This window comes from Cynara cardunculus (genome assembly GCF_001531365.2).
Source record: "Cynara cardunculus var. scolymus isolate 2C chromosome LG 11, CcrdV1, whole genome shotgun sequence".
NCBI lineage: Eukaryota > Viridiplantae > Streptophyta > Magnoliopsida > Asterales > Asteraceae > Cynara > Cynara cardunculus.
The window spans coordinates 15,305,045-15,318,985 of NC_037538.1; the positions used below are offsets into that span (position 1 = coordinate 15,305,045).

The 13,941-nt window shown below is 36.6% G+C and overlaps 1 protein-coding gene and 1 long non-coding RNA gene across 4 annotated transcripts; both read right to left on the reverse strand.

Annotated features, from left to right (window-relative positions):
* Nucleotides 1-1,098: 1,098 nt before the first annotated feature.
* LOC112522052 (WAT1-related protein At4g19185-like) lies at nucleotides 1,099-11,227 on the reverse strand. 3 transcript variants are annotated; one of them, XM_025131118.1, is made up of 8 exons: nucleotides 10,852-10,934; nucleotides 8,943-9,007; nucleotides 8,663-8,725; nucleotides 7,272-7,388; nucleotides 5,934-6,219; nucleotides 4,822-4,977; nucleotides 2,526-2,677; nucleotides 1,099-1,434 (listed from the first exon to the last, which is right to left on the reverse strand). In XM_025131118.1, the coding sequence occupies exons 3-8, from the start codon at nucleotides 8,707-8,709 to the stop codon at nucleotides 1,266-1,268; spliced, it is 927 nt and encodes a 308-aa protein (XP_024986886.1). In that variant the 5' UTR covers nucleotides 8,710-8,725; nucleotides 8,943-9,007; nucleotides 10,852-10,934; the 3' UTR covers nucleotides 1,099-1,265. The 3 variants fall into 3 exon arrangements, with proteins under 3 accessions (XP_024986886.1, XP_024986885.1, XP_024986887.1); XM_025131117.1 differs by lacking the exon at nucleotides 8,943-9,007 and having other exon boundaries at nucleotides 10,852-11,227; XM_025131119.1 differs by lacking the exon at nucleotides 8,943-9,007 and having other exon boundaries at nucleotides 7,272-7,508; nucleotides 10,852-10,971.
* A 2,076-nt stretch (nucleotides 11,228-13,303) lies between these two features.
* Nucleotides 13,304-13,941, reverse strand: LOC112522054. Its single transcript, XR_003070113.1, has 3 exons — nucleotides 13,846-13,941; nucleotides 13,618-13,679; nucleotides 13,304-13,451 (listed from the first exon to the last, which is right to left on the reverse strand). It is a non-coding gene; the product is annotated as an uncharacterized LOC112522054 (long non-coding RNA).

Genomic DNA, 13,941 nt, shown 5'->3' on the forward strand with positions numbered 1-13,941 from the left:
ATCATCACCTTCGAAGTTTTTGTTATTTTATATTTCACAAACATGTCATTTTGGGATTGTAAACATATGATGGTGATGTAATGAAATTTTAATGTACGGTGGTGTTGTGTATATTCTATTGCTATGAGACTTTACCTGCCATACCTCGTGTTTCCGCTTTAGCGGGGTGTGACAGATGACAACAGTATTGGCATGGTGGTTGGCGGTGGGGTAGGGTGGGTGGTTGCGACAATAGTGGTCTGGTGGTGGTAGGGAGTTAGGGATGAGGCATGACGATCAATAGTAGCATGGTGGATGGTGATGAAATTCAATTCTTTCCATTATGCCAATGAATGATGAATTTGTGAAATTCAATGGAATTTGAAAGATTCCATTCATTTCAAGAAATGAACCAAACAAATGAATTAGAATTTGGTCAAAGGAATTTATCATTCCAATTCCATCAAATTACTTCGAATTCCACGAACCAAACGGCCTTTTAATATCCTAGATACCGGTACCTATTGGGATGATGATCATTTGGTTATTCATAGTATTATTTATGAAGAATATCATGATAGTTTTTTATCATGAAAATCATTCATGATGAAAATGCATGATGATTAATATTCATGAATGTTATTAATTATAAATGATAAAATGAAAGTTGTTTCTCATATCTTCATAACATTTATAATTTTATCCAAACTTTCTCATATATATACATACATAAGGTTGGATTCACGTGAGACCAACCTGCTTTTATAAGATCCATGAGACCACTTTTTTACACTTGAAACTTCACAGCAAAATGTTGTGAAGGTAAAAAAACCGAACTTTCTCAGCAAAAATACTGTGAAGGTTATATTCACAATATTTTGCTGTGAAGTTTCAAGTGTAAAAAAATGGTCTCACGAATCTCATGAAAACAGACTGGTGATCCCAAGTCTATATATATATATATATATATATATATATATATATATATATATATATATATATGATTGGGTTCTTGTGAGTCCACCAATTTTCGTGAGAACCATACTACCACTGAGTTGATGACGGTTTAAATACACATTGTGAAAGTTTTTTATATGCTTCCCATGAGTGTTTGGCGTATTTTTCCATGGATATTCGATATGTATTTATGAAATAAGCAAACTCCAATGGGCAGAAGAATATATTTTCTATTTCAACCACTTCTGTAATACCAAAATTCCTACTCCTACTCCCATATTTTTACATAGTGTTAAACAAACAAGAACAACTGGGGTTCCACATCTTGGCTAATCCATGGTCTTAGGTACCGATGGTGAAGGCCCAGACAAGATCTGATCCATCAGTGGCTCCGACGTCCGAGAACGGCCGACGCTTGAAGTCGCCTGTCGTTTTTCCCAATACGATGCCCAAGTCACGAGATATAACCCCATTATGATCAACAATCCTCCTAAAATGCTGTTCACAAAATGCAAGTTAACAATCAAATACAAATATGGTAGTTTCCCCGAAGACCTTTCCGAGCGTTGGAAGGACCGACAATATTTAACGGTCCTAACCGGTCCTTCCGAAAGCAAAATGGTCAAACTAAATAAAAATCTGTTATCTCCAAATTCCCTGTCCCCTCCATCTGCATCAATTATGTGAAGCCACATTATGAGGATAAAAAAATCATTTAAATAATATAATGGCGTCATTTCACGTGATTAGTGGGACAGGAGGGAACAAGGGATTTGGCGACAATTGATTTTTATTCGGGTCAAATTGGTTTATAGGTTCAGGTTCCTTTTAGACAAGGGGTGTGTTGTTTTCTTACCTTTGGTTATGTTTTTCTTCTACTTGCTTCTATTTGTATTATTATTAATTACTCGTATCTAACTATTCAAAACTTATCTTCTCGGTATCTCTCTTTCACATACTTCCATAAGCCGAGGAATTTCACGGATGCAACTACTATTATCATTGGAGTAGAGGTCAGGTCTACTTACATCAAACCCCACAGACCCGAAAATATTGGGCTCGTTTAGTTTGGTTTGTTTCTTTATGTTCTTTTCTCCTATCGTCCTTCTAACAAATCAAAAGAATATTGCACTTTGCAAGATTGAGCAATTTTGGACAAAAAGTATCAAAGTACGATGGTTATTTCTTCATTTAAATTTCCACAATTTGTCCAAACTCACTCGTCTATAAAGTGTGGAGTTATTTCGTATTTTCACAAGAACGATTGTTTTTTTTTTTGATTAACTTGGACATCCAACCCGCTATGCGAGCCAACTAATCACAGGGCGACCACCTGCTTTGCAGGTAGCCTGGAGTCACCGCATTTGAACTTTCATGGCCATAAGGGGATTTTTGTTCCTCCTTGGATTTGAACCTGGGACCTCCTGGCACTTTTGACCTTTGGAGCCAACCTCAAACCAATCAGGCACCACCCTTGTGGTTGAACGATTGTTTGTTTGTAGCAAGAAACAAATATGACACATAAACTTCTATGTGTGTGTAGTGTGACAAGACGGGCTAGCAATAAATGCAGAGACCGAAGAACATACCTTCCCAAATATATAGGGCTTCCAAGGAAAATTCTTGACAAAATAGCAGATGCAGCAGGTTGAAGTGGATTGTAAAGAGCAACCAAAGCAGGTCCCAAGATCTTGTTGGACCATGTTAAAAGTCCATAGTTCAATGCAGATGCAACAATTCCCTGAAATAAACCATAAAGAGCCCGTAAAAACCAAACCCAATAAACCCCACACAGGGGTAGGGTTTGCGAGGGTAAGATGTATACAGATCTTTCCTATGCCCCAACGAGTAGTAGAGAGGCTGTTTCTGCGAAGACCCAACCCACCGGATAGTAACACCAAAAACAAAAAGAAACAATAGAGCAAGCAAAGGTATAAGTGTGTGCAATCAAGCAACAGGTACATAAAGATCATGTAAATCATATATAATTTGCTCTTGGAAGGTCTGGAGTTTATGAAGCAAAGAGTCCAGGAAACGAGTAATAAAAAGTCACAGGGACATATATAAACATAAGCATGCACGAAGGAACCAACAATAACAAAATCCAGATGGGTGCAATACCGAGTTTTTCAGCTCAAGCCCTACAGGGGTGAAGTACCTAGTTACATTATTTAGCGCGTATCGAGTGTTATGATCACACACAAACATTATTTTTTTGAAGTATATAATATCTATAAACGGCAATATTCATGCATAGTCCTCACCTTTGGTAAGGTTTGAACCTTTGACCTCCTAGAAGGTTGTGCTCTACCAGTAACCTTGATACCGTTGGGCAATGACCCTTTGGTTAAACAATATTTCTTTTTCGAGGTAACACAAAATCAAACATAGTATTGGCGTGGTTTTTCCAACACACAACATTTGTTCGAGAACGGAAAGAAGAACGAGGATGCTGTAATAGGTCAAGAGGTCTAAATGGAACCAAAACAAGCTTTGAGTCATATGAATGGAAAGTTGCATTGAAGCTGAATGGTAAGTTCTATGCCATCAAAGGTTGAGAAGAAGCTGGTCACATAATGGCAGGCGGACTACGTCTGAAGATATTACCAGAAAAGGTTAGAGTAGTACAGGTTGAGAAGAAGCTAAGGAGCATGAAACACCCTGGGATGGGTTGAGCATCTCCATCATATACCTGTCAATTTACTGGTTAGAAAGGGGGACTTTACCAAGAGAGGTAGTGGTCGACCAAGAGTGACATAGCATAAGTATTGAAGACATTTTCTTGAGTAGAATATACCAAAAGGTAAAGGCCAGACCTGCATACATCTTACCAATCCTAGACCCGCCGGGCGGGTTACACTGGGCTCGTTTGGTTTAATTTAGTTTTAGAATATCAAAAACATAGGGAGTGCAGGGGATGACATTATTCATGTCTGGAAACCTTCGTAGGGACAGCCCTCCATCTTATAGGTTCCTATTTAGCTAACTCAACTAGTTCAGAATAGAAGACTTCTTGATGTTCATGATGGAAATACAAGCCTGAACCATCATCTCATGAATTTTCTTCCATACTCCATCTTAACTAATAACTAGGAGCAACTATCATGCATACTGCTAATTAATCAGGAGAATGCAAGCCATTGCAGGGTAGATAAACAGAGAGTTGAAAGAGTAAAACATGATATGGAACTTGAAAGAATCATGGGCAACATTACATCGAACTTTTAAAAGAGACAAGAATAGAACTGGCACACATATAAGACATTTATAGAACCTGACCATCAGTTGTTCTTATTAATATAGGCCACCAGAAATTTTGGTGGATACAATCTAACTTTTGAGATAATATTAGAGAACTGCATGACTGCATCAAATACCACTTGTATACTAATGAAGTTAAAAGGGGATTTCAACAATTAACATGAGATAAAGTGAAGCAGATTGTCCAGATAAGAAACTTCTATATATCACTGAAGTTCCGAAAACTAGAACTATTCATCAAATCTTAGAACCAGCAAAAATTGCAACATTTACCCATACTCTATAATTTTAAAAAATTACTATATTTTCATGCACATATATGAGGGAAAGGAAGTCCTAAAACATATTAACCGCTACTCCATTAATTTAAATAACTAAATCTTTTCATGCAACACATTTATACCGACAGGAAGACATGTCATTGCTGTTCGATTAAAGAAAAGAAGACATCAAAGCATAGTACATATCTTTTCATAAGCACATCACAACATGTCATACTTTGTTCCCCTAAGAATTAAACTAGGACATAAAGCATTTCCAGCTTCCATGCATCATGTTAAGCTTACTTGACCAAAAAAGGAAAGGCATGTACAAATCTACAATGACGATGATAAAGATACTTACAGCATAAATTACTGCCCAAACCTCAGACTGTGTCAAATTCCAGTTTGTTGAATCATTGTTCATGGAAACTGCTGTCGCTACCATAAAAAGAGTACCAAAAAAGTACGAATATGCTGTAACGGATAGGTTTGCAGAATAAGTGGCCAACACCGGAGCCTGAAGATTTCATTGCAAAAATCAACTTCAAGCATTTAAAAGTAGATAATTCAATACACAAAAATCATATCCCTAAAAAATTAATATAAAAAGCAGTAAGTGACTCATAACATGAAGTTCATAGGTTGCTTTGAGAATGTTAAATGTGCATAATACTACAAGACACTAAGATTGGGCATGCAACTTAGGCCAACTTATTACTAAAATTAGGTCAGTTCATATAAACCTATTTAAAACAGTTGACGAGAAACCTTCATGCAATTCATCTGTATTTATCAAAGCTGTTGCCTGATCAAACTAAGCCTTCTTTAACTTGCAGAGCTGGTGTTTCCTCCTAGAATATCTTATGAACATGCATGAGTCTCTCTTATATATGCTAGCTGCAAAGAGGAATTGTAGATGATCTTACAAATTATAATTACTTCCCGACCATCTCATCTTTACATAAATTACAATACCTAGACCCAAGTGCTCACCACAGTCAATTCCACATATCCGATGTAGTTAACAGAAAACATTACCAAAGCCACCTATCACAAGCAGATGGCCACCACATGCGGTAAAATATCTTCGAGTTATTACAAGTTCTTTAAACATCAAACTTCTAGCCGGTTCTATTAAAAGGCAACTAAATAGTAACATAGCATGCACTTTCATGTCATGACAATGGTCATAAAAAGCGGAGGGTCATTTACCTAGCTTATGAAAGCAAGAGGGCCTTTAACCTAGTTAATGTTGGTATTCTGATATGCATTTACCATATGTACTTATGTAGCTCATTTCTAATTGTCTTCTACCTCGGTTGTGATTAAACCTGCCCAACATCTTGTTGAAGGACTAATTGTTAATGGTGTCAAACATGATGAATGCAATAGCACATTTAGTTGAATTTGGTAAAAAGGTTGCTCACCAGAAAAAGATATTGTTGTATGTTTATTCAAATATAGATTGTATACCTGAATAGCTAGAAAGGCTGCCATGCATATGCAGTTCCCTATTAAGCATAGGACACCAAGGTGCCAGTTATCAATCCCGAAACTCGCTAAATTAGAGAACATCCATCCAGCAGGCCCTGGTTGACCACTTGCACTTATTTCATTATGTTGCCTAGGTACATTGTCTGCATACCCCAGAAGAGCAGGTCCTCGGAACAGAACCATTAGAATGGCACCAGAAACGCAAACAAGGGTCCCTCCAACCTTTGCCTGACCTTCAGTCTTGAGCACATTCACTGTTTCTGTACTGCATGTCCATCACCTCATATGAAGTTGACATATAAATTGGCCAGATATACCGACCTCCTTCCATGAAGTTGACATATAAAGGTGCTTATGAAACCACACATATTGATATACATGCATCTGACCAGTTTACTGAATGCACAGCTCACACAATATAGTACTGCTGTAAGGTATGCATGGTTACTTGTGTGTGAATGTGGGTTAATCTCATTTGTTAGGCTAATTGGGTGCATGGTATATTAAGTACTCAAGAATTATGTGTCAAAGATATCATACATACATATATATATATATATATATATATATATATATATATATATATATGCATGTAAATACATGCATACACACATATATATACATAAATACATTTATACATATATCTTGTATTTAATTATATAGACACATGCATGATATTCAGATACACACAAAATTCTGTAACACATACCTTAAAACAGACATAACTTTTTTAGAGGTATAGGATAATTATAAATTGTATATGCATATACCTACAAATGTCTAGCATTTACTTACATGTGCAGTGAACTTGACAATTCATATGATTAATCTCTTTCTTTCCAAGGAAAGTATGTGTCAGTATTTAGACATGCTATGTATGAAAGAAATTATGGAACAATAAAAGATGTTACGTCTTTTCAGAAGAAAAAAGAGGAAAAGGAAATTAAGAGGAAACGTATCACCTCTCTCCCACGAGGAACAAATGCCTAACAAACTTGAAGGTCCCAACTAAAATTGAATCCCTCACAGCCGTACATTCTAAATTTCTAATTAGAATTTTGCCATAACATGTGTGTTCAGGTTTGGGTTAACCCTCTTTCTCCTTCTCCACTATGCTTCTTTCAGTAGGATCAATTCAAGCAACAGTTTGGGGTACAAGAACACCACAATTTGGATCATAAGATCTGGATTGTGGTGAAGTTGTACTTGGAATGAATTACTTAACACTAGTTCTGAGTGCATATACACATCTCAAATCTACAGAATGATTAACATTAGCAAAAATCCAAGTAAAAAGTAAAATTCAGTTGAGCTTACCCCATCATTGCAGCAAGTATAAATGTGAAGACAGGAATTGAAGGTTGAATGGCTGCAGCGTATGTTGGATTTGTGTAGCCAAGACCAACAAGAAACAAAAGCTGGTTTCCAAATATCCTAAACAAGGTCAAGATAAAAGAAAATTATTAGTAAAACAAGAGGCATAGCTGGGACAAAAATTAAATATTATAATTGTCTTATCTTGGTAGTAAGTTCTTTTTCCCATGATAAATAAACCTGACAATTAAAACAAATCAACCCATTTCACCCATCGTTTTGAATGTGAGTCGTAAAGGATCAACAAAATTAACTAATTAGTCAAATGGGTTGATTATTTTAAAAATAATATTTTTATCATGGATCAAACCAGTCATAAGTATTATCCAAGCAACCCAAACTTACGAATTATTGTATAATATCATTTTATTTACTTATCTATCTGCTGTGCACCCAACCCTGGATGGCTAGATCCCCCACCCCCTATCCATGCCAACATTGTATACTATTTGACACAAAGTTGTTGGAAAGTTTTAATACTTTTTTCTGTTTCAGAACATTTCATGCTTGACTTAGTGTAAAGTACGTTACTTTTTTAACACCAAAAATTAGCAAGAATATTACTGAAATTTTATTACATCCTAATGTAGAAATTCCTTTTTATGAGGATTATGTATTTTTCAAATTAAAAGGTTAAAAACAACTTTAATTTCAAAAGTGAATATTACAAATTTGAATCTTATATAAAGTTTGACCAATTTTTCCAATCGTCGCAGTATGTTTATGTTAGTGACACGTGGCAGATAATATTGGAGGTCATTAAGTCGTTTAAAGGTTATTAAAGTCAGTTAGAGGTTGTCAAAGTGTTATAGTATAAATACAAATGAGCAACTATTGTAAATCATTCAAGATAATTAATAAACATCTTCTTCTCTCTTTCTCTCTCTAGATTAGTAATTTTATACTTTAACCTTCGAAAAGATATAGTGATAAAATAAGAACAAAATAAAAACTTAAAATGTTAAGAATTTTTCAATATAAAGTCTTTATGATGCCATAAATTTAATTATGAAAAAGAGACAGCACAATTGATTTGATATGTTTGTTTGTAGTTTCACTTCACTTGTTTTTATGTTATATACCTAGTTCCATCAAATCTTTTTTTACATTAAAAATTGGTAAGAAAGAAAAAGAACAAAAGGGTGTTTGGGTTTAGAGGGTCAACCCAACCCATTTGAGCATTCTGAACAAATTGCTCGCTTGACCCATACCTGTTGTGACCCATTAACCAATTCCATCCGACCAGCCCATTTGCCACCTCTAATGCTAAACCTAATTATCAGTGGAGGATTACAAACAAATATGAATGACAACTTTAGATATTATAGACTTACCCAGTCAACCCAAGAAAGAAGAAATACATGAGAAAGCGCCTGGTCATAGCTGGTCTAGTTCTCCTACAAAACACAAAAAACAAACCAACTTTAGTTTCACACATTACCCAGATGATACGAGTGATGTTTACAGGTCAATTATGATTAAATGGTTACTTCTGAATAGGAACATTTGGTTATGTACACCAATTAACATATTTGACTTTTATGGTGCTGAACAATAACACAACCATAATCACTTTATAAGCATACTTCATGTATGACGAAGATCGATACTTACACTTCAGACCAACACGATTCTAAATGTAGATGGTGCTCATAAGCTATCTCAAAACATTGTTTACCCTGTGTGGCACAAAATTTTAAACAAGAACCATGATGGAAACTTCAAAATTTGAGAATCCAAATAGCAGCAGCAACTAGAAAAAATAACAATAACAAGGAGCCTCCATACTAGTTGGAGTTGGCTAAAAATGAATAGAAGACAAATTATAGAACACTTGAGCCTACAACAAACATAAATAGGTAAACTGCAGAGTAGACAACATTGCATATAATATTGTAAGTCTTTTATAAGATCAATCATAACTAAAGAGAAGAGATAAGGATCCGAAAATAACTTGTGGTGAAAAACTATGTAACAAAAGCATATGTCTCACATTTGCATGCTTTCACGCTTGTGATCACACAGTCATCCATGTTTTTAATCACATTAACATATATGGTCAAGAATGCCTTCTCACAAACCCATCACATCAATTCTTTCAGCACCCTATCATATCATACACCTTTTCTAGATCAACAAACTCCATAAGCAAATCATTAAGTCGTCTAATGAAGAAAATAATCTATTGTCGAGTCCATAATGCAAATTAACTTTTCAAAACCTTAGTTAACCACCTGGTCCTATAAAAGCTTGGTAAGGCGATAGTTAGTACATTTACCAATATCTCATTGTTCTATATAGTGAGACCAAGGTAATATTCCTCCATTCATTACGTAACCTCTGTCTTACGCATGAAATTAAATAATACAATAAGTCACCTTGTACCTACCTCCCTTAGGCTCTGCAAGCCTCTAACAAAATACAATTAGCCCGAGGCGTTTTACCTACTTTCAACTTTCTTGGACAACCTTCTAGCAGCATCGTCAATAGTCTTCAAGTTCCTCTACACTCCCTCAATATCTCCATTGAACAACTTATCAAGATAATCTCTCCACAGCTCTCTAATCTCATCTTTAACTAAAAGTTAGGCAGGACTTAAGCCACTGTTTTCCACTCTTATCTTAGCAACTTGGGTAGGTTCTTTTCTGTCTCTACAATGTTGTGCAGTTTTTCGTATTTCTACCCCTGGCTTCTCTTATTGTCTCTTAGCTTTGTTTTTTGCTAGTTTACACTTCTCTATGTTCTCAACAATTTTACAGACAAAAGTTTACCACCAAGCGTTTTTACTGGATGCTTACTTCCTTACTTTCTCCAACAACATCCTTAGCTACCTTTCAAATGCACATTGCCATTTTGTTCCACATCATATCAGCTTCCTTTTTGATAATCACAAGGTCCTTCTTAACCATTCAATCAATAAACATATATACATGAACTCCTTCTAGGTTCCACCACCTAGTTCAAGGGTGTTTAACATTCCTACTCCATCTACAACTTAAATCCTGCCCTGGGAAAATCTGTGTCAATTCTCCTTCATGTCCTTGATCTTGGTTCAATTTTCTAATTTTTTAAAAATCATTCTCAGAAGGTTATGGTGAATACTATATCTTATCAAGTTTAAAATAAATCAAATCTAAGAGTGACAAAGAGAGTGGGATTCTACCATACGTGCTATCAATTACAATATGTCCTGCTAACATAGAAAAACCATAAACCAAAGTTCCGAGCAAAACACTACAATTGATTTGAGAAACTTATACATTCCCTGGAATCTTTAGTCAGCAACAAATTTAACTTTTAGAGATCCTAATTCCCCAAAACACTACAATTGCCTTATTTCAGATTCCAGGAAAGAGATGCAACTCCAAAACGACAACTGCTGGTACTCATGTAATTAGCATATATCCCACGATCTTTCATCAAGAATTAACATAACAGAAACCAGTAATACGGACCAGAAGTGTCCAAACAGACAAAGACAATAAATTCTCAATTAACAAGAAATCAAAGAAGGTTGACTAACTTTTCACAGAAATATGCAACAGGAGCGAGGATAGAGAGGGCAATGACATCACGATACACACAGAAAACAATCTCGCTGACTCCAACATTTAGAGCAACTTTCGTGATCACATGATATCCTCCATTAAACAATTGTACCAACGCCATCGCCACGTGTGCCTTCCATGCTTCTCCACCAACACCACCACCGCCGCCGCCTAAGGCCGTCCTCATCTCACCCGGTAACACACACACACAGACGAATCTACAAATCTGTTGGTGTATGTAAAGGTTGAGGTGTGGTTTCAATTTCAACCAACTGGAAAATGATTGATGAATTATCAGGTGGATGGAGTGTCAAATTGTGAGAGTAGAGAGATGAAGAGGTCATCTTGTAAATGAAGGAACTTGTGTGAAAACAGAAATCGGAGTCTGTGGATTTTGGAAGCTTCCCTTAACCGACAAGATATCATCCTGTTGCTGGTGTCAATAGGGGCCAGGAATGGCAACCGGTAGGGTTCGGGCCGGGTATTGGTAGCCCGTCTCGAAACCAATAGTTAAAACCGTCTCCATAACCGTTCCGATTTGCGTCGGGATCTTATCGAGGATCCCATTAGGTTTTTGCGGTTTTCCCGATCCCGTTAGGGAACCGAACTTGAACCTGAACCCCAAAACCGATCTGGAAAAAATTATAATATGCTAATTTTCACAATTAAAAGGAAATTATAATTTTTTTAAAGATATAAGTTTTAATGTCTCAAACATAATCGAACCAATTATAAACAATATATTATATTACAATATAAAACTAAACAGAAATTCAAACATCATACAACTAAAATCACGATTTTAGACAAATAAACTAGACTTTTTCGTGAGATTTATTTGGGTTGTTGAGGTAAAGTGGGTAAAAGTCTTTTAAATTTTAATGTTACTATTTTCTTTTAATGATATTATATATATATATATATATATATATATCGGGCCGGGCCGGTGATTACCGTCACCATCCCCGTCCCCGTTAAAATCCCCGAATTCGTCCCCGATCCCCGCCCCGTCCCCGATAAGATGTTCCCGAACCCGGCCCGAAAGTTTCGGTTTTCGGTTTTCACCATCGGTTTCGGTTTTTTTTGTCATCCCTAATCGGGGCTTTGGATGGAGCAGAGTGCATACTTTTGATTTCCGACACGAAGAAAAGGCGAGGTCAAGGGGAAGTGTCGGCAGGCAGGCCCGTTCATAGGGAAGGACGGGCCGGGCCAGGCGTGAGTTCATCTCACAAAAATTAGTGTCCCAAATCTTTTAAATATATATATATATATATAATAGTAGTTCAAAATAATTAATAAATAAAAGTGACACAACAAAATTAGGTGGCGTTTGTTTTTTAAGAGGTGCTGAAGTCTGAAGTCTGAATTCACTTCTGAATTTTAAGAGGTAGTGCTGAAGTCTGAAATCTGAATCAGTCAGACTGTTTGTTTTTACGTCTAAAATCTGAAATCTGAATCAATAAGACTGTTTGTTTTTGTAAACTGTTTGTTTTCCGTCTGCAGCACGACCAATCAGCAGCTGCTTTGCTGCTTTTCTTCCGTCTGCAGCACGACCAATCAGCAGCTGCTTTGCTGCTTTTCTTCCGTCTGCTGCACGAGTAAACAGCAGCTACTTGCTGCCTGATCTCCCGCTGCTGCACGAGCAAAACAGCAGCTACTCGCTGCTTGATCTTCCGCTGCTGCACAAGCCAAAACAGCAGCTCGTTTCCGTCTGATGTGCGACCAAACGGCAGCTGCCAAACAGCAACCGTTCCCGTCCGATGTGCGACCAAACAGCAGCTGTTTGCTGCTTCTTTTCCGTCGACCAACGAACCAAACAGCTGGAGGGCCCTCATTATTTTGACCTGCACAAACCAAACAATTTTGAGCAGTCCAATTTAGAATCGTTATGCAAATGTCTATGGTTAATCCGACTTCTATCACTGAGAAACCCCTGTATATATTATACAACTATGTGTTAACATCAGCCCACAGCTCAAAGTACCTCCTTGTATCTTGATCACTAATAAATGGCCAATTGGTCTTAATGAATTCGCTAATGATCATTAGAAAACCAAACCTTCATGCCTCCAGCTTCCAATACACACACAAACATCTCTAGAGGGAGGAGGCAACTGGCTTCAAAACCAAAAACTATTATTGTTGATAATGCTTCAGAAACTTCACCTGATGATTTACAACCCAAGAAGAGGTGTGCTTGGGTGACATCAAGTTCAGGTATGAACATGCTATTCATTCCATATTTGATTTCTTTCAAGTGCATATTTCACATATATCAAGTCAAATCAAAGCTCGGATGTTATTCTTGTAATATCATTTCCATCTTTATTTAGAAACCCCTTCTAGTTTAGTTGCCTCTTATTTTGGTCTTATTGACGACTTGATCTGCTAGACAAGAAGAAATGTCCCACAGTTTGGAGTGTCGGGCATAACAACATATATCGAAGAGAATAGGTCCAAGTCTAGTTGAAGCATAAACAGCTTATTACGAGAGTAGTACCTGGGCAGCAATTGCATCCGAATGATCAATTTCAGCTCCACCCCCCTGCTTTTCTTCATATCCTTTCACCAAAGCCTGCCCACTTTAAAAATCAAAACTCGTTTCCAAACATAAAATTCTAYAAKTAACTAAAAKTGGAGTATTTAACCTCAGATGTACATCGATTCTTACAAAATTGTTCAAATMTACGTCATTAAAGGTGCTTCAATGTTTACGGAGAATCATAACAGTATAATTTTACCTGAAGTTCGCCCAGTACATCAGAAAGTTTACCATTTTTCAGCATCAACGTACCAGTGTACCCTACAAACACAAGACGCCCATATTTACATCAATTCAATCCCTCTCCTCTCGTAAACGCAGACATATTAGGGATTGAAATCTAAAAGATCTGATAAATACGGATCAAGTATATATACATATATGTACAGAACTGATATGCATATAAGTATACTATCAAAAAAGAAACCTGCTCCGACTAAGATTATGATCTTGGAAAACCCCATTCCAGCTTGCATCGCCATGGCTGCGGTTGAAATCTGCAGAAAGCCTTCGTTTTGGTCTG

Bases quoted from the DNA above. Each gene is read 5' to 3' on its own strand.
- LOC112522052 (XM_025131117.1), bottom strand. From the start codon at position 11,063: ATGAGGACGGCCTTAGGCGGCGGCGGTGGTGGTGTTGGTGGAGAAGCA. The intron at 8,726-10,851 runs GTTAGTCAACCT...TGTGTTTTGTAG, and splicing joins GTTGCATATTTCTGTGAAAA to GAGAACTAGACCAGCTATGA. The intron at 7,389-8,662 runs GTAAGTCTATAA...GACCTTGTTTAG, and splicing joins TTCTTTCTTGGGTTGACTGG to GATATTTGGAAACCAGCTTT.